The 25,035-nt window shown below is 43.0% G+C and overlaps 1 protein-coding gene across 26 annotated transcripts in view; it reads left to right on the top strand.

Annotated features, from left to right (window-relative positions):
• Positions 1-25,035, top strand: part of NFIX (nuclear factor I X) — a 1,406,323-nt gene that overhangs the window by 624,944 nt on the left and 756,344 nt on the right. For 15 of the 26 annotated variants that reach the window (XM_085600617.1, XM_085600611.1, XM_085600595.1 and 12 more), the window contains one exon: positions 1,548-1,601. The exons of the other annotated variants lie outside the window; for them this stretch is intronic. In XM_085600617.1, coding sequence (XP_085456743.1) covers positions 1,548-1,601 — 54 coding nt within the window. The remainder of the gene's footprint in view (positions 1-1,547; positions 1,602-25,035) is intronic. 26 annotated transcript variants of the gene reach the window in all.

Here is a 25,035-nt window from a genome sequence, read left to right as displayed (position 1 = left end):
TCTCTCTGGTTGTCCTGGAGCTCAGTGTGCTATGGGACCGCAGGGGCAGCCTAAAGCCCCACGCAGTCCCAGCCTGCTCCCTGCCTCCTGCGGGAGCTGGCATTGCTCTTGCATGAAGAGAGCTGCTGGAAATGCAGCTCCCTGCGTGGGAGATCAATAGTTGCTTCTCTTTCCTTGCCCACATGTGTGCGGGCAAGGAAAGAGATGAAACCTTTGCTTTCAGCAAGCGGAAGTGGTTTGATATCTCTCGCTTGCTGGAAGCTGAGTGTTTGCTTTTGCTTGGCGGGAGCTGTCCCAGCTCCTGCCAAGCCAAAGCAAACATCTATGTCCTGGGGGTGGGCACCCCGGGACATAGCAGGAGCCGGCACTGGGGGGTGGCAGACCCCAGGACCATATATGGTTCCAGGAGCAGGGGCCGCATGGGCCCTCTCCTTTACTTTTCACGGGCCGACCCTGTGAAGGTGGTGGTCCCCGGGCCGTATATGGGCAAGGAGGGGGGCCGTCTGGCCCCCCCCTCCCACTATTTTAAAAAGTAATTGGCCCCTGGGACGTTGTGGTCCCTGGGGCCTGGGTGGGGGTCCACAGTGCCCCCCCCCTATATTTTAATCTAATAATAGCCCCTGTAGGTGGTGGTCCCCGGGGACCGTGAGGGTCATACAGACCCCTGCTAAATATTCACAATAGCCTGGAGGAGATGGTGGACCCAAGGTCCGGGGGTTCCGTGCAATCTCCCACTATATAATAGCATTAGCCCCTGGGAAGGTGTGGTTCCAGGGGCAAAAATAAGCCCTTGGAGAGAGCCCGTGTGCCCCCCTCTATTTTATTTATAATGGAAAAATAAAACGAAGTGTCGCCAAATGGAAAATTATTCATCAAGTATTGGTATAGTAAACTGGCGAGGCTCTTTAGATACCACAATTTGAGTCCTGGCTTCACTCCGTGGCTCCTGGATTAAAAGTGTAATGCGTATTTCACTGCCTGATGGTGTACTATGATGTCTCCAAGAAGTGATCTTCAGATGTCCAAAACTGCTATTGCTTTAATTCCTGAGGGGGGGTTAGCTGCGAAAAGGCTCAATATGTACATTTTAGCCGCGTTTTTAAATGATGTGGATCATTTTAGATCTAGAGGCTCAGAAAAACACTAACAGGTGCAAGATCTGACTAATTTGGAGAGCTCCGGTGTAAGGGTTAAGTGGGATCTAAACAAAAGGTATGGCTTTAAGGGAAATGAGAGAAATGTATTCACCTGCCCTCTAATGCCAGGAAGGTGAACCAAACTATTGTCAGGCGTCAGGTAGGGATCATTTGTGGATGGGTTGCAATGGGCAAAACTGGAGACTATTTTTAATTGTGATATTGCAGCAGAAGTGTGAATGTCATTATCTTTTCTCGATTTCAATGTTTCCTTCCGTGTAATATGCGTAGAAAAATGTTTTTGCTTAACAATAATATTGCTACTAATATTAAAAGTGCCCTCCCCCTCCCCTTATCCCCAACAAAAAGATCATATCGCCATAGAGCTGATGACATCATTGTTTGTTTCAGATGCACGAAAACCAATACAGGAAAACAAACTATGATGTCATCAGCTGTGCAACGGTATGTCTGATTTATTTTGTTGTATCTGGGGTTGGGACTGCAATGTTTTATGAATAGGATTTTTTTTCTTTTATAAAGAAGCTGTTCAAAATCGTAATTGTTTGAAAAATTGAAGCTGTGGATACAGTTGGATTTCTTTAAATGTTCTTTAAGATTTAGAAGTTCTTTTTGATCACTGATACTGTATCGTGATGGTCCTCTGTAAAACAAAAACAATAACGATATACATGTTAAGATAATTGATGGAAATGAATAAAACTATGAAATAACTGCAACTTGTTCATGGCAGAGCTCACAAGGAAGGAAAAACCAAAGGGGACAAAACTGAAAGAAGTGAAATAAACTTCCTGGTACACTTATTGATAATTATCAGGGCCTGTTTATAATTATGCCCCTTATTGTTACCAAAATTACACTAAATTGATTTCATTAATGACCTTTTAAAAATAATATTTGTGGTAATACTGTATTGTGTTTGAGAGTTCAGTCGGATTTATGATGAGATAATGGCATTTTACTGTCCCTTTTTCATTTTTATTACTTCTGTAAAATACAAAGTGCGCTATTATCTGTAACTACCGAATAGAAAATTAATGTGTGCCTGAAGTGAAAACTCTTACCTGCCAAAACCGGCCCAAAATTAAGAAAAATAGAATTATTTTATTTTCCATAAAGCTCATGTTCACGTGAGTTGCTCATCCGAGTGCAGAGTCAATTCAGTGCTTTTCAATAGTTATTATATATGTAAACAGTATGGATAAAACACTAATTTGATTGGAATCGAGGAAAAAATCTATATCAATTTAAATCTTTCTCTCAGATCTAACATATTTAATGGAAACCCTTTTGTGCATTGCTAAAGTAATTTTATATCAATCGATGTTGCCACTACACCTTTTGAAGGCTATCACTTGAAGTCAGCATATTAACCTCTACAGACACAAACGTTATGCTGTTATGCTCTTCTTTTACAAAATTGACATCTTCCAATTTTCAAAAATCTCAATTTTTTTAAGGCAGGCATAACTGTTTCTGAGTGAAAACCCTTCTTTATTGTATTATATTTTGAGATCTCCCATATCAAGTTCTGGCTAACAGCCTTTATCTATGTCTTACATTGGTACACAAATATTATTTTCGGAAGTCTATTTATTTTAGTCTAATGACATTAGGGAAAACTGACAGGTGAAAAATAGTTGTGTTACATTTTCTATATATTTTTTTTCACTGACAGGATTGCTAAATGTTTCCAATGGTGTTGTTTTACATTTCAATCTCGTTTTCGGTGAATATGTTTCCATCTGAAACTGTACTCTTTTGCTCAAATTTCTATTGAGTTTCCTAAAGGTTGAACTTGATTCACCCATATATCTTATGATAGGACTCACTGTGCCCTAGACTATGCGTGTAGTGGTGCTCTACAATAATGCATGTTTTCACCATTCATTTTAACTGTAATCATTTGTTGATTGGTTTATGCTGGGTCAGGCAAATAAAGTCTGAATTGATTATGGATAAATTTGAACATAATTGGAGTTTGCCGACTGATTCCCTTGGATAGAAAAGTGGTTAATTTGCCTCTCACTAGGGGTTTGTTTCACATGCAAGCATGAGACATTGAGAACCCTAAATTAAAATCTTTTGACAGTTACTGAATGACAATTAATGTAAAACCGTATTTTACGATGTTTTAAAAGCTACAAAAAAATGCACGTTTTTAATAAGTATAAATATCAACATTGATGCAGAATCATTTTGCATTTTGGGTTCAGTGCCTAATTTTCGTTAGACTGCCCATCTTGGTGACGTTTCTGCAGCAAGTAAGTTTCCCAAATTGTTATCACCTATGGTATTGGCGCCGGGTCATGTGTCAAAAAGGTTTGTTGTATTGATGACATTATACTTGGAAGCCTACCTGATGGGACAACAGAAGAGGCTAATTAAAAGTTTCGGCACATACATCTGTGTGTTAGCTAAGCTCTTACTACCAATCAGGATGTTGCCGGTTGCTCTTGAGAAACGGGGTGAAATTCAAAAATTTAAATTATAAAGACAGATCAGACATTTTTGGCCCTTACATATCTAGCCGGGTTTTGAACATCTAACCTTGATGAATGTCTAATGAAATTAAATAGAAATGGATAGATATTTTAAAAGAGTAATTTGTACCTGGTTTATTTGCAATTAGGCTTCTGTTTTTATTAAAAGAACATTGCATTTGCTTTAATAACTAGGGATCGCTAATTGTGGCTCACCTTTGCCAGATTTGCATACTTCTTAGAAGATTTAATTCCAAGCTCAATGAACCAATATTTGCTAATTCTCTTTATAAACTAACGTTTGTGGGGTAGTCCTTAAAGTTAACGAAGTCAAATACATTTTGAATGGGCATCAAAAACAATAATCTGCCGGGATCTTCATTGAATCTAACTAAAACTAATGCCCAAAATCTCAGTGGCCCTCTTCTCCCTTGCTCAAAATGTAGAAAACATGTAGATCCACTGAATGGCAGATCAGTCCATGCAATAGTCACAGGAAAATAAGTTGATATCCGCCCTCACCCTCGAATGTTAACCTTTTGTGTGCATTTTGTGACACATTCCAAAAGGACCCTGCAGATTTGTTTTTCGAAGTTAATGTGATTAGACCTGTTTTCTCATTGATTCAAAGATTGGGAACACATAAGGAGCGTGCCACTCTTGGTACAAATAAGTGTTAAGAAAGATTATATTTTTCTCTTTTTGGGATAAATGCCACTTTTACATTAAACATGACACGTGAATCCAGTCACCTATTCATATATTTGGGACCTTGGGGTGGTGGGCATCAGTGGCACATAAAAAAAAAAAATCGCAATGCTGCGTGACCCTCGAATCTGAGCCTCCCGCACTCGGAATTAGATGCCTCCTATTACAAGATACATGAGCACATATTGTGAATATAGATTAAATGCAGTATAATTCGTGTTGTGCGTGCTTAGTGGGATTAGGAGAATATGGGTGTTAGATGTGCGATCCAAACAGATTTAATAACTATAAATAGCTTTAGCAGCTCTTCCATTCATCTCTGATTCGTTAGACCCTGCCAATTGTTGCTGCCACTGCTGAACGATTAGGAAAATAGATTGAAATTGGTCTGAAGGGGAAAATCTGCCCATACGCCCATAGAAAACCTGCTTTCATGTGTTCTGGTTGACCTTGAACGTGTTTATTGATTATTTATTTTAGCGGTTTCTTTAGGACGGGCCATACCCAGATGGCCAGTGGTGCATTCTGTATATTCCTTAACTGAGAAGCAAAGATGACAGCTGAATTTCATGAACAGACACGAGTCCATTCTATTCAGGGATCTGGGTTTGAAGGTGCAGACACAAGTGGTGAACTGAGGGGTGTGAGGAGGATATGGTGGCAGTACACTGAGGAAGTAAATATGTTATTGTTATCCTGTTCGAACTAGGAAAATAAGCCTTGATTTAATCTCAGAATGGCAGGAAATATGATTTGGTGTTTAGTTAGATGGGTTGAAAGCTCTTGGTACAGTGCAATCTCAGGTGAATATTTTGGGTAATCTTTTTATATTTTTTTTTATGATGACGGTCTCATCACCTAGTTCATCAACCCCTGTTCATACCTTTCTCACCATGGCCCCACTGATTCTTTCAACTCATTTTGCTTATGCTCTTGCTTCTTTGCTTCTGACCCCCTCATCAACCTGAACCCAACCAGAACTAACCTCTCCCTACTTGTACCATATATAGTGCTTAAGCATTTATTCCTATATAAATACCTACAGACTCAATTTCAGAACTCCTTGCATTATCTTCACACTGCTGTTTAATTCGGTCACCTACCCCCTCAGCAAGATAATGTCTTTGTATTTCTAAATGTTGATTTCCTCCTTAGGCTCCCTTCCTTGGAATCTGTGTTGGGTTTCTAAATTCTCTTCCTGCTCCTCACCATCCCCCACAGTCAGCAACTTTTCAACATTATTCTGCACTTAAGTTTCAATCATCAGAGCACCGCTACCCCCTTCCATAGTCTCCCTTGCCATTCTATTCACTCTTTTCACATTCTCTTCTTGCAACGTAGAATACCCTGCCCCACTTTACTCTTAAGCTTCCAAAATTAATTCAACCCATAGTACCACTCTTCACAAGAGACATTTGCATTCCAGATCTGTCGACCCATGCCCCATTTAAACTATACCATCCGTTTTGACTCTGGCAGTCACTGCTCACCAGAGCCTGTGCGCCCTGATTTAGGACTGCCAATGTTATACGCCTGCAAAAAAAAAATTGTTTAATCCGTGCCAGCAAACATCCAGTCTCTTCCTCCTTCACTGCTTCAAAATCTTTATTACACTTTAACACATCAGTCACCCTGTCTCTACCATCAGTAAATGGAACACCCCGAAGTTAACATTTCACCAAAAGACACTCCAAGGCAACAGCTCTTATTTATATCTTGTGCTTTGACTTCAAGGTCAACCACCAGATCACTTTTTTTGAGTATCATGATGGTCCGCTCATTATTCTACATATGGCAATGACTTGGTTCCAAATTAGTGGTCATGTCTTTTCACCTTTTATTTCATTGGCTTTGGTGGCATCTCCTTCTGTGGTTTTTCCTACTGCATGTTTGCTGGTAACACTCGGATTTTCTTTTCCATCTCCCTTTCCCACATCTATCAACCAAATTAGATCTTGTGCTGCTTGCAGTATTTACAGAAGACCTGAAGTGAGTCTTTGCGTTTATTTACGTTGTGTACATTTGGTTTACTTCTTATAATGTCCCACAGGTATGCAATAACCACAGCAGGTATTTGGTTAGCTAGGCATGGTGTCTTTTTTTTTTTACTGCAGCGGTCTAAATTAAATATCAGAACAGCAATAGCTCAACGCCAGGTGGCAAGATATACAACCCTTCTCTATAATGAGCTGTGCATTTGTTTTTAAAACATTTTGTGACAAATTAGCCACGTGTGGCAACTGAATATTGGAACACAATAGCGCGCAATTCACAAAGTTGGCCTTTGTGATTAATGTCCATACCCCTCTAGCACTGGGTCTTCCATAGATTCAGAGGCTTGAATTTTTCCTGCCCCCAAAATTGAATTACAGGTAATGTTCTGAAGTGGTCCTTCTTGCATGGGAGGTGCAAGGGTGAGAAGAAAGAAAGGCGTACACCTTCTATATGTAAGTAATAAACACCTCAGACCTTAGCCGATATAAGTTATGCATGTGTTTTATGAACTTAACAGAGCTGGTTCGAAGTACTGACACTCTATCAAAGCGTCACTTTGGACGCAACTGAGTGATTTTAATTTTAACGATTTAAAAAAAAAAAAAAAAAACACCACACACCTTGCATCCCAAGTGTCCAAACGTCTCCCTCCTGTCCGCTCATTCTGCATAGAAAAGCGGAGCACCTGAGCTTCCATCCAGACTTCTACTTGCCTGTGAAAAGACCAGTGATTTCAGTGATGCACTCACCCTCCACTGACCTTCATTTGGGCCATTCTCACTTGTAAGTTTTTTGCATACCTGACTATCTGGCCCACATTTTAGCAATGCTGCATTCATACCTCATATCCGGGCATTTTTTAGATGCCTTTTGAAAGGTCATCGGTGTGCACTATCTTTTCTTTGCCCATCTCCAGCAGTTAAACATTTTCAGGGGTTAGCCCTGTATGTTTTATGTAAATGCAGCACAAAGGCACGTATGTTTCAGAAATGTAGTCCTCCCGCTGCCCTGGGATGTGTTTTGCTTCCATAATTGGAGAGCTATCCAAAATATCATACTCCTTTCCTGATACATTTATAAAGTATAACAATTCCAAATTGGCGACAGAAATCTGGTAGTGATATATAGTTCCAAAGCCTGAATTACTTTGAGGTTGTGTATAGACTGTAGCCACCCTGGATGAGCTTTCCCCAGTGAAGTGAGATACGCCGGTTATGTGATAAGCCTTTGTTTTGTAACTTGCAGATGAGCTGATTTTAAGAATAGTAGTTTTGCCTCAATCACGATTTATATCTTTTCACCCACAAAAAAGGCAGATGATCTCTCACATCTAGTATGACAAATCTAGTGCTTAATTTTAGCCAGTGGTTGTAGGTGAGTCCTACCTGTACTAATTTTTGGGGTCTAGAACGTATTTTTTCGTAGCAGACTTTGATCCAGAGCACTAGAGAGAAAAGCACGAGAGAGAAAAACAATAAAGGGGGAAAGAAATATGAAAAGTACCATGGAAAACCATTAAGAAAAGGAGAAAGCAGGGATGAAAAAAGAACCTGCAAGAGTTAGGTAAAGAAGCAGGGGGTGTCTGTTGGTGGATTAAGGAGATATGATCTCTAATCACAACTAGAAACATTGGTATTTGGCACCCCGATGTTTGATATCACAGGACCCCGTGCTTCTCAGGAAAGGTTTTTGCCCTGGCACCTATTCTTTTGCAATTGAAATACTGGACAAATTGCAGACAGTGTGGCAAATTCACTTAGATCACCTGCCACCAAGTTGTTGTCATTTACATTAAATAGTCCCATCCTGAATTTCCTGGTTTGCGTCAACCTTTTGTGACATTTTCTGCTATACTGGCTTAGCTAAAGGCCATGTGCAGACCCTTCCACCACAGAGGCAGTTGGTGTTGTACAAAGAGTTCAGTCCCATGTCATAAGTGTGATATTTTGCAAATTAAAAGGCATGGCTCTCTATTATTCATCTATTCCCCAGTATTAGTGGACCCTAGTTTTCTACATTGTCTTTTCTGGTGTTCAAGGGTATGTTTAAAAGTGAGATTTCCAAACTCCTGCTGGAACCATATTCCCATGGTTCCTAAATAATGTTGTTGTGAGTTCCTACTTGTCTAAAAATCTTCCTCTTCTACACCGGAGCTAGCAGTAAGACACCAAGCAAACTATAGAGTAACTGCTGCGTCTGTGGGTGATTGTGTTTAGTAGTGTCCATGGTTCAAACCACATAAGTAAAACATTTAAATAAAAAAGTGGATGGAGTAGATGATTGAGAGGAGACTGTTTTGAATTTAGCAGCAACATCCCATTATTTTTATTAATGTGGTGCTGAAGAGATGAAAGTCCCTTCTGGATTAGGATTAGGAGTATCAACGTCCCCATGCTTTGTTCTAGTTTGTCAGTTTTTGAGAGTTCATTTTCAACTTTTTACATGCTTTCATATTCTAGCTGTGCATATAAGAGGACATTTTCCTGGATCAGGCCAAAAGGTTCATTTCCACAAAATCTTTTTTTTTTTTTAAATCTCCGGCTTTGACTGTCAAAACTCAACGCATGTAATGCAAGCCTACTATTAAAGTGTTTTTTGGATAATATATTTCAAATGAGATTTTAGGGATTGGTGTGGACTTGGATACTTTGAAAGAAACCCCCCGGATCTTTCTCCTTTACAAATTATTAGAGGTAATGTGATAAACGGATTCTTTTTTTTCAATCTCCTTTTGCGTGAAACCAATGACCTGGTCTGTCAGTAATATCAGTTCTCTCATTCCATGATGAGGCAATTTGGTGTACTGTGTTGCAATATATGCTTCACTTATCTAACACTGTGATACTGTCAGAACGTCTGGTGTGTGCCTCCCAGATGAAAATCTGTGCAAATAGAGTGAAAATCGATGGCCGATTGTTTTGTGCAAATAGAGATTTCCAGTGGTCATAGGCCGGCCATACACTTGCACCTCTAGAGCAGTACCTGTTCAGATCCTTACCTTTTCTAATTCCAGAAAAGGTTTCTTCAACTCTTAAAAAAAAAAACTGTATTATAATGGCGTTATGTGTCTTTATTAATGGTCAAACTCTGTGCAAGTTCCGCAGTTTGAAAACATGTAATTTATGGTCATTTATGGTGTGTTTTGAGTTTCTTCAAACAAAGAATCGGAGAATAAAACCTCACGTCGGTGTAATTTGCCTTTAGACTGTGAATTTCTCATAAATGACTCAAGTTATCGCAGTGTTTCCCCCGAGTAGTGAGCAGCAGATGAAAACGTGTCTTTTTGGTGGTGAGGGCAGGGTGGGATAAACATCTCCTCCTTTCAGATGCACCCTTGCCACGGTGACGCTTTTGTCCTTTTGATGATCTGTTTTTGGACCGGTGGACGGTTGTAAACAGATAGATGCATCTCAAATGCTGACTTTGGTCGGCAAACAGAGAGGCCTTTGTGTGAGAGAGTTGGCCATAGCCCGAGTAAAATGGCTGCTGGTACTCGAAGCGTTAAAAGTGCGGCAAGGCAACATCCAGACTGGGCTGAAGCCCTGGCGAAATTTGTTTTAGCGATGATGCCAGCCCCTTGCGTCCTCCTTTGTTTGTTGCTTTTGGGGCATTGTTGTGTTTTTTTCACGCATGAAATTTTAAGTCTGCGTTCTCTACTACATCTGCTCCGTAGACAACTTGGAAAAAGTTCCTGCCTGTTTGCACTTTCTCCGTTCAGGCGTTCGGCAGCCTTTCTCTGCCAGGTTTTCAGTGAATTTTGGGAAGGAGGGAGACGGAGAGAGGGCGAGTGAGTGAGAGAGTTTGAGAGAAGGAAAAAAAAGATGGGAGTTGGCTTTATTCCTGCTCGGCCTGAGCCTGCCTCTCGATATTTGCCAACTTTTGAAAGCAGCCAAGAGGGACGTGTTGGAGATAGTCTGGGACACGTCTTTTAACTCTTAGCTGCCATTTTTTGTGAAAATGTTATGCTGAGTTTCCTTTTGTGGGTGATTTAGAGAGAACAGGGGCTGGCCACACTTCTTAAAATGGCCATTTGAGCGCAATCCAAACAGAGAACCAAGCAGCAAAGGAAAAGGCATTATGTTATGTTTATTTTTTGCATATATACATAATTGAAGCTAAATACTTGGACTTCTAAAACACTAACGACAAATGTACTCATTTGTATGCATTTCAACTTTTTGAGTCAGTTTGTATTTTACTGGACTCAGAACAACGAACATTGAGAAAATGATTTTCCTGTTTGCTAGCCGCACCATCATCATGAAATGTTTTGACATTGTTATTGGGTTTAAACTGCTATTTTCCACCTTGGAGTCCAACTTAAAACTCGAACGAAATTTGATATGTAAACATTTTTTTATGTTTCTAACTGCTGAATCAGTTGCTGAGATGTTTATATTCTGCTTCGAATCGGTCATCCTGAAATGCAGATATATTTGAATCTATGTTTGTATTTTTAACATACTCTATCAAGAAAACAAAATAAGAAAGATAAAAGAAACGCACCGAGTTAAACCACCAAGTATAGCTAGCAAGCATTGATCGGCAAAAGAAAATTGGCTTTTTGTCAAAATAGCCCTAGAATTGTTTGTGGAGGATGTTTTATTGTTCCGATAAGTAGTTCCTGATTTTGGTGGAATGTGCTTCATTGACTCGTATAGCATTGTTTGCTTGGGCCTGTGATTCTAGTCGGTGACAGATGAGCAGTCAATGCTGTATGGTGTGAGCCCCATCAGCAGTTGGTTGCAGAGCGCAGAAGCTGTTTTGGGTGCCCGCTTCATGAGCAGTTTATTGATACACACTTAGGACCTTGATTAGCCCAACTCCTCAAGTCCTGTGTTGAATTGCTAACTCAGCTGCACTCGTGTGTGTTAAGATCATTGCCCATCCTTAGAAAAACCCTGGGCGTCAAGGTCTTTTGGGACAAATGCGCCCTCAAAGGAATGCCTTGCTGTTTACTTAAAGGAAATCAATTGCATACGCTCAACAGCTATAATTTATATCTGCCTATGCTTTCTGTGTGTCTATTTAGTTGTGCCTCTATGTCTACTTCACTTTTTGTAGCCGTCTCTTTATTGCATCGCTCAAAGTGTAAGCTCTTTGTTTCTGTATTTTCATGACTCTCTTCACTTCTCTTTATTGCACTCTCTCAAACTGTAATCTGTTTGTTTCTATATTTTCATGACTCTCTTCTCTTTATTGCACTCTCTCAAACTGTAATCTCTTTGATTCCGTATTTTCATATGACTCTCTTGCCTTCTCTTTGACTTCTACATATAATCTCTCTCTTTCTTTCTCTCTCTGTGCTGATGTGGATAGCTTCAAGTCAGCTTTATATCCACGCTTCCCATTGTTTGTCTACATGGATTTTAAATTCACCTACCCAAGGACAGCTCCAGACTTTGAATGAAATGTTTTTATTGCGCATGTTAAATGTTTGGAGAGTTACTCAACAACCGTTAAAATTGGCACTGCTCCTCCTTTGAAAGTAGAGAATGCGAGCCTGAAGTGGCAAAGTGTGTACTTTGATACATACTTAGTTTTCCAAACTCTTGGAATTTTGTTGAGCATCAGAGGAGAGAAGTGCAACGCGGGAAAACCAATGAAAACCTTGAAGCAAGAAGAAGCATCGTATTGCTTCCACGGTCCGCCTGTTTCTAGTTCGCCACAGATCTTCGAAAAGTGACTTTACAATGCTAGAAAAGTTACCTATCCGTTCTCCCATAAACGGCATTTATTCATGCATCTTGGCAAACTAAAATCCTTTCTTTTATTGTAAAAATCAGTTTCTTTTCGCGCGATGCTGGAAAAGTCCAGATCTGACTCTCTGCTGACTTAGCTGTGTTGGGAAAAATTCCAAATTCGGAGTATAGCTGGAGCGACCTCATATCCCTGCCGAGTCTCGACGGGAGCCGAATCATCCCGGGATCCCGGTCGCCTTTTTCTGAGCAGGCTGAGAGCCCATGAATTATTCAGAGAGGCCTGGAAGACTGCAACGGAATGGGACGGTAAAGCGAAGGCCGGTGAATTATTTAGAGAGAGCAGAAAGCTTTCTTGGAAAAGGCGCAGACGGGCGACCCTATTCCACCTGGGAAAGCAAGGATTGTTTTTGCTGTTCCATCTGTGGGATGGCGCATCCTCTTCCCCTAGTCAAGTACTGGAAGCTGCATTCAATACGAGTCAGAGGTCACAGAACTTTCTTTTATAGGCCAAGACTTTTACCATGAAATGTATAGCACTGCAGCAGACTAACATTATACACGGGTTTCTGTAATGCAACTCAACTCCGTGAAAAGGAGAGACGAATGCCCTCTCAAGCATACTGAAGAAACAAAGTTTATGTAACAAATGTAAGCAAGTCTAGCCCAGACAGCTTTTTTAAATTTATTTATTTTAGGTCTGGCCAACAGACAGGTTTAAATGGTTATTCAGCCTACTTTTTTCCAAACAATTCATGATAGCACTATGTACACATACCAAAGCTCTTGGTCAACCTTATCATCCATTGGTGTGTTAAAGTGTCACTCACATTTTGCTACCCCCTACCAACCATCAAGCATTGGGCAGTGGGTCAGCTCACGCAAAACCATTGGCTCTCTTCACTATCAGTGACGACATCTAGCTGTGGACGTGTAGACATCCACCTAAAATGTACTCCCCTTCACAGAAAAGGCTGATGGGCCAATTTCTGCCTTTATTTCAGCATTGAGTTTAAGATTATTCTTTTAATTTTATTTTTGCGGCCAGTAGTTTTTACTTGTTTATTTTCGGACATATGAATGACACCTTTAAAAGGCAGCATTTTTACTTTTTATTACTTTAACATTTTTGATATGCATATGTTTACAAAAACAGTAAATTATAAAAACCATATCGCAGCCTTGCCAAGGCTAGAGCTGTTAGCTTTGCCGGTGCTTTTTTGTTGCTCAGCACACAGATAAACTGTTACTCTATCATTTTGCTAGGATTTTTCATAGTAAGTCAAATAGTCTATGAATAGTGTTCGATTGTAACAGATATTCACATTGACATTTATTACAAGTTGTGGGACATGTACCTCTACATGGCACATTTCACACAGTACTAGAACGGACTTCACAAGCATTTACGTAACAGTTCAGTAAGACATTGAAAGCGTACAATATGTTTTGGAATGAAGTGTACCGAAATAGCAAGGGTCAGAGTAATATTCAGTTCATGGCATTCCAGATTCTAGGTGTATCTTATGGGAAAGTACTGTTCTAACTTTTATCCCGCTCCTAACATTGCCTGTAAAATCTGCAGGTAAACCTTCCTGTTCTTGAGACTCGTTGTACAGAGGCTTGCCCTGTATTATGACTAGCTCTCTGAACTGTTTTTTGAAGAAAAAACTAGTGTGCAGTTCCTAAGTGTGAGGGAGGGTTCAGGTCTGTCAAGAAGTGCCCTCACGCACCCCAGAGGATGTCATGCTTCATCATTGGGCCTGCTCCTCGTTGGGCCGGTGCTGCAATGCCCGAGGGGCACCCGCAAAGGGGCACTATAGCGGAAATCTTTTAGTTGGTGAAGCCATTTGGTGTGTGGGGGTGTGTGGACTCGGTAATGCAGTGAGTGAGTAGTGTTATTTAAAATAGATCTAGGGCTGCCCTTTTCTTTAATTCTAATCCTAGGGTGCACTAGCCTAACTAACATCAGGAAGCCCTGTCTGAATACAATGGTCCTACAGGGCCTGTGTGGTGCATGAGGTCGACACGTTTCTTGCCTAAGGAAGCCCTTAACGGGTCTAATGGCAATTCATCAGGACCATGTTTGATTTACAGAAATTAATCTCAACTCTAGCACTACTGGTTCTTGAAGTGGCGTAATGCAGTAGTAGCCAGCCTTCCCGTTAAACACCAGGTCCAATTAGCCTAGTGATCTGAGACCCCTGGGTTAGGAGGTCTGGGTTGACGGGGGTGTTACGGCAGAGCACCTCGTTGCTCAGACGTAGGGTGGCACGACAACTAGCGTTGTTCCTACCCTAGATTTTGTCCCCGTAGGGGGATTGGACCTGGTGCTCTTGACCTTCTTTCTGTTTCTCCTTCTGATGTGTTGCTTTTTATTTTGAGCCTTGCACAGCAGGACTCTGTTCTGGGCACTTTGAAAGGGTATCTTTCGGCTCTCTCTGCCTTCCTGAGGTTGCCAGACCAAACCTCCTTATTGGAATCATCCATTGTACATAGATTCCTGAAAGGCCTTGTGCATATGTTTTCACCTACCCCTTTCATTATACCTCAGTGGGACCTTAATTTGGTTCTCACCTTCCTCATGCATGCTCCTTTCGAGCTCTCGCATAATTGTCCCCTCCGGGGGCTCACCATCAAAACAGCCTTTTTAGTGGCGATTTTTTCTGCCAGAATGGTGAGTGAACTGCAGGCTTTATCATCCAAGCCTCCCTTCTTGACAATTTTACCTGACAATTTGCCGCTTCCCACTAGAGCCTCTGTCCTCCCGAAAGTGGTTACACCTTTCCATGTGAACAATCTGTCAACCTGCCCCCTTTCTACGCTCCTCTGCATACCTCTAAAGAAAAGGAGCTACTCCACCATCTGGACCCCAAAAAAGCATTGTCGTTCTACCGTATCCGCACAAAAGAGTTCCAGTGGATGACCAACTCTTTGTGGGGTACGTTGGAGCGAAGAAGGGTTGGGCGGTGCAAAAGAGGACCATCTTGCGATGGGCCGTCCTCTGCATCAAGATTTGCTACATTCTGGCAAAGAAGCAGGCTCCAGAAGGCTTAAGAGCTCATTCCACCACACCTAAGGCTGCTACCGCTGCGTTAGCACGGTGGGGCCCAGTCCTGGACATTTGTCAGGCTACAACGTGGGCATCCCTGCACATGTTTACCAAACATTACTGCCTAGACAGTCAAGACCCCAGGACCGACCATTTCAGCCATTCAGTATTGCAGGATTTCCTAGTCTGAACTTGTCCGCAGTCCCTCCTCCGGGGATGCTATTGCTTGAGTATCTATCCAAAGGTAAGGAATCTGTGGCTAGGTGTCTCTATAGGATGAACAAGTTACTTACCTTCTGTAACGCCTTATCTGGACGCCACGCAGAGCCAACCGATACCACCTACCGGCGTGCAGAGGTATTACTAGAAGAAAAATCTTCCAGTTCTAGTGTGACGCCTGGAAAATTAAAAGGTAAGGAATATACAGCTAGATCATGTCTCTACCAGATAAGGCGTTACCGAAGGTAAGTCATTTGTTCATTAGAGCACATTAACCTTTGAAAATCAATGTAAATAATTTAAGTATATTCGTTTATTTATGAATATGAAGTTTGAAATAAAATAAAGTCACCCTTTAGCAATTTTTCTTTTTGATATGATTTAGTAAATTTAATTAAAAGTTGTGTTCTAATTAATTTGTAATAAAAGTTTAGAAATGTAATTAAATATTTTATTAGGAAGTGTGCATAATTTATACATTTGTGTGTGTGTAATGTAAACGTTGTATTTCATTTGAGGTTGTTACTTTAAGCTTCTGCCTCATTAATTTTAATGGAAATGTGTTGCAGTACATGTAAATGGCCATGTGAGGTGGTAGGCTGACACCAAGACTGCACAGGAGTATATTTACTACTGCTTTGTGACATTTAGGGCTGTAGTATCTTTAAAAGTACTGTACTCTTGTGAATGTGAGTTTGAATTAGCAAACCCTCCATTAGCCTCTCATTTTCCCTCCCTAAATGCCTTCGCAAACCTCTGCCAAATGGTAGTAGATATTTTCCATGTTCTCACGATTGCATTGCTCATTTCAGCATTTACTAATAAGTAGTAAACTTACATGTGTGGAGATCTCCCCATATAGAAGGAGAAAATTAGAGGTGGATATCTCCACCCATAGGTTTATGGTTTGCATTTTTTAGTAAGTGGTACCACTGTAGTACTTGTTTACATACTACAAAATGCAGTTTGTGAATCAGGCCCGTGGTCTCTGTCTCATGTGGAAAGTTGGACCACACATTCCTCTCTCAGATCTGTTCACAAATAAGCAGTGAGGGTCACAAATAAACAGAATTACTTGTTTGTCAATACCCTTTTCTATTAATTGTGTGTGTTTTTAGGTGCTCAGCAATAGTATGACGCTTCTCCTACATGATCTGGGTACCTGTTGTGATCCCATATTTAATGATTATTTCTCCAAGATGTCTTAATTTCTCTGTATAATATTCATGATGGATTCTGTGTAGTTCTTCAGTTATATCTTGAATGAATCCTATGGTAGATACTAAATTAATTCTGGAGTAGAGTTTGTGTTATATTTTCTGTCCTCTAGCGTTGATCCATTCCTGATTATCTCTAATTTCGAGAAGATTATGTGGTAAATCTTCAGTCATGTATGTTGTGAAATCTTTGGAAAATTTTACTTTCACATCTGGATTGATACTTGATTTTTTCGGGGGTGGATTCAACAGTAGATTCTCAGTTGTATCTGGGGTAGATTCTGTACAACTTTTAGAATCCTCTCTAGGATGTATACATTCCATGATAAATTCACGATCCTCTCAGGAATGTATTTCATGGTAGATTTCCTGCCAATTTCAGGATGGGTTCTAGGGTAGTTTTTTGGGCGTACTTGAAGTGAATTCCATGGTACGTGTTTGGTTATATCTGCAGTCTTTCTGTGGTAGATTTGATTCCTGTTACTATCCAGCATAAATTTCACTGGGTGTTTTCAATAATTTCCCCTGTGGATCCTGTATCACCTCACACATTGAATTCTTTGTGTCACCTTTCCATGATCAGTTTCCATGATCAGTACTCCCTTCCTCAACAGCAGCACTTTGATATTTCTGTTAAGAGTCTTATGTCACTTCAGTAGATGGAAGTAACCAGGATGAAGTGTCTATGGTGCATTGATTTTCGTGGATGACCTGAAATCACAAACAACCTCTAATTGATGTGGAATCGCCAATGCCACGTGGCATTTGTTTGTTTGGCCCTGTGTTTTTGAATATTGCGTTCTTGTCTGCCTCCTATTGCTAACGTTATACTTAACTGTCTATTTCAAAGGTATTGAGCGCACAAGGTACGGCAAACCTAGAATGCTGTAGACAAACTGCAAAGAATACAATGCTGAGTACACTTATAACAGTGCTGCTTCCAAACAGTCGTACACTCTGTGTTTTCAGGCTGTACTCCAAGGGACTCCCTGAGGTCCAGCTGAATATCTCATGCAGATCACCAGAGACTGCAAACCCTATAATTTTGTGCATTCTTTCAACCTTCATAAGTGTGCTCCTTACTTTACTTTTATTGCTAAGCATTCTCTTATTGGGGTTTGTGACCTTTGTTTGCTATTCACAAGGAGCTGCGGTCCTGCCTAGTTGTGTGGTTTTAAGCTCATGTGCATTATTTTTGCCCTTTTGATTTTTCTCGTGGTGTTTTGGGCCAGCTCAAATACCACTGGAAAGGGTCCCTCGTTCTTGTGTAATGGGAGATCTCTGATCTGAGCCCTGTTAGAGGTGTAAGAAATGTTGGTGCTTGGTTTTTGTGCCATTATAAATACTGTACTCTGCTATGTAGTTAATCAATAGTTAAAACGTATCGCTGGTTACTATGTGTCTCCACTCCATCTATTGTATATAAAGTTATAGCAGAATGATCTGGGTGCAAACACTTTCAGTGTCACTCGGTGAGCTCAATAATATGCTCCAGCAAAATGTAGGAGTGAAATATTCTGTTTAATTTATGAAATACCTCAACTGATATTACTTTAGCCACATTTTCTTGTGCCATTTGTTTTCTAAAAACTTTGTGCATCTAGGTGCCTGTCAGGCGCGCAACACCCATTGGGCTCACCGGGCTTCAGCCACCCCCGTCATGTGTGTCAGCCCGGCTGAGACAGCCTCGCGGGCTGGCGTCCGTCTAATTAAAGCCGCACCTGAGTACTTCACGAAGTTCTCGGGTCTTTAAAAGACCATTTACACGTTAATGAGGCTCTTGTTGCGTTTTCGCCCCTTCTTACAGCCACTCTGCCTATGGCTGGAAGACTTAGCCCCCCCCCCCGAAATCTTTTTCAGCCTCCCCCGAAATTTGGCTCTAGTTGCCCGCCTGGTGCCTGTGTCTTTACTCACTCAAATGGTTGTGACTCAACCTGGTCTTAACTTCTTGGGAAGCTGTTAGATTTTTGTGCTGTACAGACCAAAGGAAACATAGGATGACACAACTATGTTGTATCCTGTTTTTTCAAGACAATTAGATTTCAGACCACCTCAAGAACCACTTCTTATCTGATAGAGACTTCTAGTCGCTGATGTCTTTCCTTAGAATTATCCCCCGACGTCAGACTGGATCCGGAACTTTTTCGTGAGCAGTACCCCTGTGCGCTGGTAGGTGGCGTCATTTGGCTCTGTGTGGCATTGTCATCATTGCCAAAAGCCGGAAGTGACGTTTGTTGTACCTGTATTGGCGGCACCCGAGCACGCTGACATCAATTCCGGCAGTCATTGCAGATCCGGAGACAGCTTCCACTAGTAATTTTTTGACAAACCTTTTTTTGACTTTTGTGGAAGTCTTTTTTAAAAATCTTTCTTCTGGTGGGGCAGAGATGTCCACTAGGATAGCTGACAACAAGCCCTGTGGCGCCTGTCACCGACCGATGTCGGTGACGGACCCGTATCTTGTTTGACTCTAGTGCCTGGAGCGCGACCACAATGCAAAGACCTACATCGACTCTGCGCCATGAACTCTAAAGCCTTGAGTTAGAGGTCCCTCAAGCTCCTTGCCGCTCGACATGCAACGCCACGACGGTCTCGATCCTGGTTAAGAGGAAGGTCCCGGGATTGGTTGCGGAGCCATCAATCTGCGTCATGGTCGAAGTCTTCTAGTCTTTTGGGTAAGTTCAACAGAAGAAAGAAAAGTAAGAAGTTGAAGAGATCTTCAACTTCACCCCTTCCATCGAGGGAGCGTCATCATTCAAGGCCTGTCTCCACGGTTGAGCCTATGCCTGGGCCTGCTCCGAGCCTCCCCGAGTTTCTGAGAGCCGGAGTGGCCCCCGCCCAACTCCGCAAATTTTATGAGGCCATGCACCTCATATTTGGGCAGCACAACTCTGCTGGCATGACTTCCAGCCCCGCGGGTTCGGGAGGAGCCCCTATTGGTTTACCACTGGTGGGTCCGCCCTCGGCACCAATCGAGCCCCTTGGATCCACGAATAGATCCAGATCGGTGCCGATTGTACCACCTCCAACTTCCCTGACTCGCGGTCTTATGTACCTAATCTATTCCTCAATGTTGACACGGAGCTGGAGGGGCATCACACGACGTCGATTCTCACGCCAACGGGATCCTTGCCCTCCAGACCGGAGCCTGAGCCTTATTCCTAGAGGCTAAGACTTGGGGAGGAATGGGAGGGGCTATCGGGCCCTGAGGAATTCCAGCCTCAAGACCCCAACATGGACTGGTATGAGGAATTGGTGGACACCAGAGAACTGGACACTTCTTCAGATGCTGGCATACTCTCTCCTACCTAGGCCACGGAGCAAGTAGCTTCTTTCGCTATGGTGGTTAGAAGGGCGGCCGAGGTCCTAGACCATAGTCTGCCCTCAGTGGCAGTCAAGACTAACATCTTGACCGAGGAGCTTCAGCCAGGAGTGCTCCCTCTGAACCACTTCTCTCTTTTACTGAAGCCCTTACAGACATCCTGCTTGGGGTCTGGTCGAAGCCCAGCACAGAGGCTCCTGTGAACAGGACAATTGCCCGCCTTCATTGACCCACCCCAGGAGAACCCAATTTCCTTGCGCAACATCCTACCCAAGCCTCCACTTCCTGTGTAATCCCGGAGCATTCCCTACTACCCCACTGGATAGGGAATCCAAGAGGCTGGACACCTTAGGCAAGAAAATGTTTTCTTTCACCAGCCTGGCACTGCGGTTCGTGAACCTCTGCGTGCGTTTTGGGCCGATTCTCCCATGCACTGTGGGCTTCGGTTGCGCAGGTGCTGCCCATAGCCCACAAGGAGGCCTGGGCCATACTCATTCAAGCTATGGCAGATGGGAGAGATTTAGCCAAATTCATGATTAGATGCGGGTTGGATACAACCGAATTGCCATGCAGAGTGGTTTCTTCATTGGTGGCTTTATTACACCAAGCCTCTCTGAGAATGACTGTCTTTTCAAGGGATGTCTAAGCCTCCCTTACGGTCATGCCCAGCCAACCTCTGTCCGCCTTTCTCTCCTTTTGTTGCCACGGAAGGGGCTTCGAGGGGCATCCTTTTCCACCCAGCAACCATGGCACGCAAGATCCCCGGCCTCTGTGTGGCCAAGAAGGTGGTACCCCCAAACCCTATGGGTCATGCAGCCAGAGTCCACCACACCCCCAGCAGTCACCACCTGGAAACCTCTTTAGTTTACCTTCCAACCATCATGGGCAACCAGTGGGAGGCATGATATGGCATCATCTGTTTGACTGAAGGTTGATAACATCAGACCACTGGGTTCTCCAGATTGTGCGAAGGGGTTACTCCCTCCCCTTCGTGATTACCGTTTCACCCATGCCATCCACTTGCAACAGACTGACGAGGGACCATCTATCCTTATTCAGCCAGTAAGTAACAGATCTATTCCAAAGTCTTCAATGTTATTCTGGCAGCCAGGCATCCCTCAACCAAGACATTATATGCCTGCCGTTGGGACACGTTTGTGGCATGGTATGAAGAGAGGCAGCTTTACCCTCTTTCTGCTCCCCTCCCTCAATAACTTCATTCTTTGTCTTGCTTTGAACACCTTCAAGGGCTAATTTTCTGCCATCACAGCCTTTGTGCGGTTGCCAGATTAGCCACCCCTAGTCAAATCCCCCATTGTACATAGGTTTTAAATAGCCCTGCAACACATTTCCACCTTCAGCCTTCATCATGCCACTCTGGGACCTTAATCTAGTACTTACCCTTCTAATCTGCGCTCCCTTGAGCCACTGTACAACTGTCCTTTCAGGCTCCTTATCATGAAGACGGCCTTCCTAGTGGTGATAACAATTGCCTGGAGGTTCAATGAGCTTCAGGCTTTTTCGGCTAAACCTCCGTACCTGAAGATCTTCCCAGACAAGCTGGTTCTTCACACTAGAGCCTCCTCCCTCTCCTTCCTCTTTCTCTCCTTCCTTCTGAAAGTTGTCACTCCCTTACATGTAGTCCAATTCATCACCCTGCCTAGTTTTATGCTCCGCACATCCCTCTAAGGAGGAGGAGCGACTCCACCGACTGGATCCAAGAAGAGCTTTGTCATTCTACCTTGACCGCATGAAAGAGTTCCGGGTGGACGACCTGTGGCATACCAAGGGGGTTGGGGGAAAGGTCTAGCTACACCACTGTGGACGATCAACTCTTCGTGGGATATGTCGGAGCAAAGAAGGGAAATGCTGTGCAGAAATGGACCATCTCCTGATGTATCGTGCTCTGCATTAAAATCTGCTACTCATTGGCCAAGATGCAACCCCTGAAAGCTTGTGTGCTCATTCCGCCAAGGCTGCTACCACTGCGTTAGCATGCGGAGCCTGGTAATGGACATCTTCCAGATAGCAACATGGCCTCTCTCTGCCCATGTTCACCAAACTCTATTTTTTGGATAATTAGGTACAGCAGCATGAGCACTTTGCCCATTCAGTCCTGCAGGACTTTTTGGTGTGAATTTATTTCGCAGACCCACTTCAGTGGAGGTATTGCTTGGGTATCTATTCTAATATAATGAATCTGTGACTTACAAGGCTGTATCAGATGAACAAGTTACTTACCTTTGTTAATGCCTTATCTGGTAGAGACTCTATCTAGCTCCAGATTCCTTACCAGCCCAACCATCCTCCCTGTTCTGTGAATGGATTTCTAGGGACAGGGCTTTCCTCTTTCAGGGCCCTAGTTTTCCACACCAGTGGTCAGTGTTCTTTGTGGCTTCATGCTCCTGGCGTGGAAAGTCGTAGGAGAAACATCCTTCGAACTGGAGGTGTGAGGCTGTTTTTAGAATTTAGTTATAGGCGCTCTGGTGCCCCTTAATTTTACAGTTGTTGCTGCAGGATCTTAGCTGTACACTGTTGCTTTATGTAGTCAGTTGTGGTTACCCACTCCAGTCTGCCTGTCAGGAACAGTGGTGCTCTGTTTCCATTTGTGTGTAAACTCGTACAGACCAAGAAGTCTGGTAGACCTGACTCTTCCCTGGCCTTGCTGACTCCAATATTGACCAGTGGCTCCTCTAGCTCCAGAAACAAAAAGCTGCGCAGCCATGGGTGTTAGCACTCTGCTCACTCCTGTGGGGAAGGGGTGATCTTCATCTTCGTATCTTGTTTGGGCACAAACTTAAGTCCACCACCCAAACAAAACAAGTACCACCCCAGGTCGGAGCAGTGATCTCGTAGAGCGGCAATCAAAATATGCTGTATGCGTTGTGATTTTTCTCAAGCACTTATTCCTGTATACCACTTGTAGCCAATTCCTCCTTTACAGGTTCCCTCCTGCAGCTCTCTGGGGACTGAACAGCTGAAATCATGAGTACAGACTATGGGAATAGGTAATCTTAATAGAACCCACTCGAAGTCCTCAGGTATGTCAAAATCTAAAATGAATCATCAATTTCAGAAAGCCAAGCATGAATCAACACCATCTCAACCTTCAAAATCAGATGAGAAGGTTACAATGCCTGCATCGAAGGGCCCCTCGCCCTCAGCATCCTCCGACTTCAATGTGAGTCAACAACCAGTCCCAGTGCTCCCAGAGTTCTCTGAGTTGCCCTCAACTTTGCATCAGGTCATCATGGCCTTTAAGGAAGCAATACTACAGATTTTAAAAATGCTACCGGCTGCTTCTGGAGCACCTTTGAACGCTATGGAGCCGCATGGGCCTCCAGTTGAACTTCCGCTAGCGGGTCTTACACCCAATGCCATCTCCTGCCATGGGACCTGTTTTTCAGGCCCACACCAACACAAGTCCAAGCCTGCACACCAACTCCAGGGTCCATGACAGTCCCTTCTGTTTTGGTGCCTTATTCGACTGCACCGACGCCTGTACTAGATCAGTTTCTCCTGTATTGACTCTTTTACAGTTTCACATGCTTGAATGTTCCCCATCGTCATAATGGAAGGCCCACGGTAACATAAGAAATAGCAGTAATACAACATTACCACAGACCTCCATAGAACAGAAAACTCACTTAAGTAACTTCTCAGTCTCATTTTAAATCATCCAAACTTCAGCCAATCACAGCTGAGACCTCAGAGTTCCCTTCCCTACAGAGCCACCATACCTCAGATTTCTTACCGCACGTCGTGTGATAGGGAGTCTCCCTGAGCTCTGCTCAGTTACAGTATTTCTTCTCAACGTTTCACCTCCAGTCTCAGCTTTAGCTACTCTCAAGGTATTTCTTAGACTTAATACTTTTAATCTTCCTGCTTATGAGATGCCAGGGCCTAAAAAATGGTTGTTTAGGCCCTGTAAGACCTGTGGGAAATGTAGGCTGTTCTCAGAAGACCCCCTTATGCAGTGTTTATATTGCCTCTACCCTGACCAAAAACCTAGGGAATGCAAGTATTGCCACACTTTTTCACCTAAAACCCTCAAAGATAGGGAGGGTAGGCTGTTGCTCTGGCTAGAGAAGAGAAAGGCTGCTACAGATTCGGAGTCTGAACCTAAGGAAAAGACCCATTCTTCCTCAAGGAAAAGAAAGGAAAGGAGGGCAATCCCTCCTCACATCATGGGGACTCTTAAGTCCCAGGACAAATCTGAGCCTAAACACCACAATAAACCTCAATCAGAGGCTTCAAAACCTTCAAAATCAGATGAGAAGGTTACAATGCCTGCATCGAAGGGCCCCTCGCCCTCAGCATCCTCCGACTTCAATGTGAGTCAACAACCAGTCCCAGGGCTCCCAGAGTTCTCTGAGTTGCCCTCAACTTTGCATCAGGTCATCATGGCCTTTAAGGAAGCAATACTACAGATTTTAAAAATGCTACCGGCTGCTTCTGGAGCACCTTTGAACACTATGGAGCCGCATGGGCCTCCAGTTGAACTTCCGCTAGCGGGTCTTCCCCCCAATGCCATCTCCTGCCATGGGACCTGTTTTTCAGGCCCACACCAACACAAGTCCAAGCCTGCACACCAACTCCAGGGTCCATGACAGTCCCTTCTGTTTTGGTGCCTTATTCGACTGCACCGACGCCTGTACTAGATCAGTTTCTCCTGTATTGACTCTTTTACAGTTTCACATGCTTGAATGTTCCCCATCGTCATAATGGAAGGCCCACGGTAACATAAGAAATAGCAGTAATACAACATTACCACAGACCTCCATAGAACAGAAAACTCACTTAAGTAACTTCTCAGTCTCATTTTAAATCATCCAAACTTCAGCCAATCACAGCTGAGACCTCAGAGTTCCCTTCCCTACAGAGCCACCATACCTCAGATTTCTTACCGCACGTCGTGTGATAGGGAGTCTCCCTGAGCTCTGCTCAGTTACAGTATTTCTTCTCAACGTTTCACCTCCAGTCTCAGCTTTAGCTACTCTCAAGGTATTTCTTAGACTTAATACTTTTAATCTTCCTGCTTATGAGATGCCAGAGCCTAAAAAATGGTTGTTTAGGCCCTGTAAGACCTGTGGGAAATGTAGGCTGTTCTCAGAAGACCCCCTTATGCAGTGTTTATATTGCCTCTACCCTGACCACAAACCTAGGGAATGCAAGTATTGCCA

This window comes from Triturus cristatus, chromosome 4_2 (genome assembly GCF_964204655.1).
Source record: "Triturus cristatus chromosome 4_2, aTriCri1.1, whole genome shotgun sequence".
Lineage (NCBI taxonomy): Eukaryota > Metazoa > Chordata > Amphibia > Caudata > Salamandridae > Triturus > Triturus cristatus.
The sequence above is the reverse complement of the archived record's forward strand: the minus strand, read 5'-3'. Positions and strand labels throughout refer to the sequence as shown.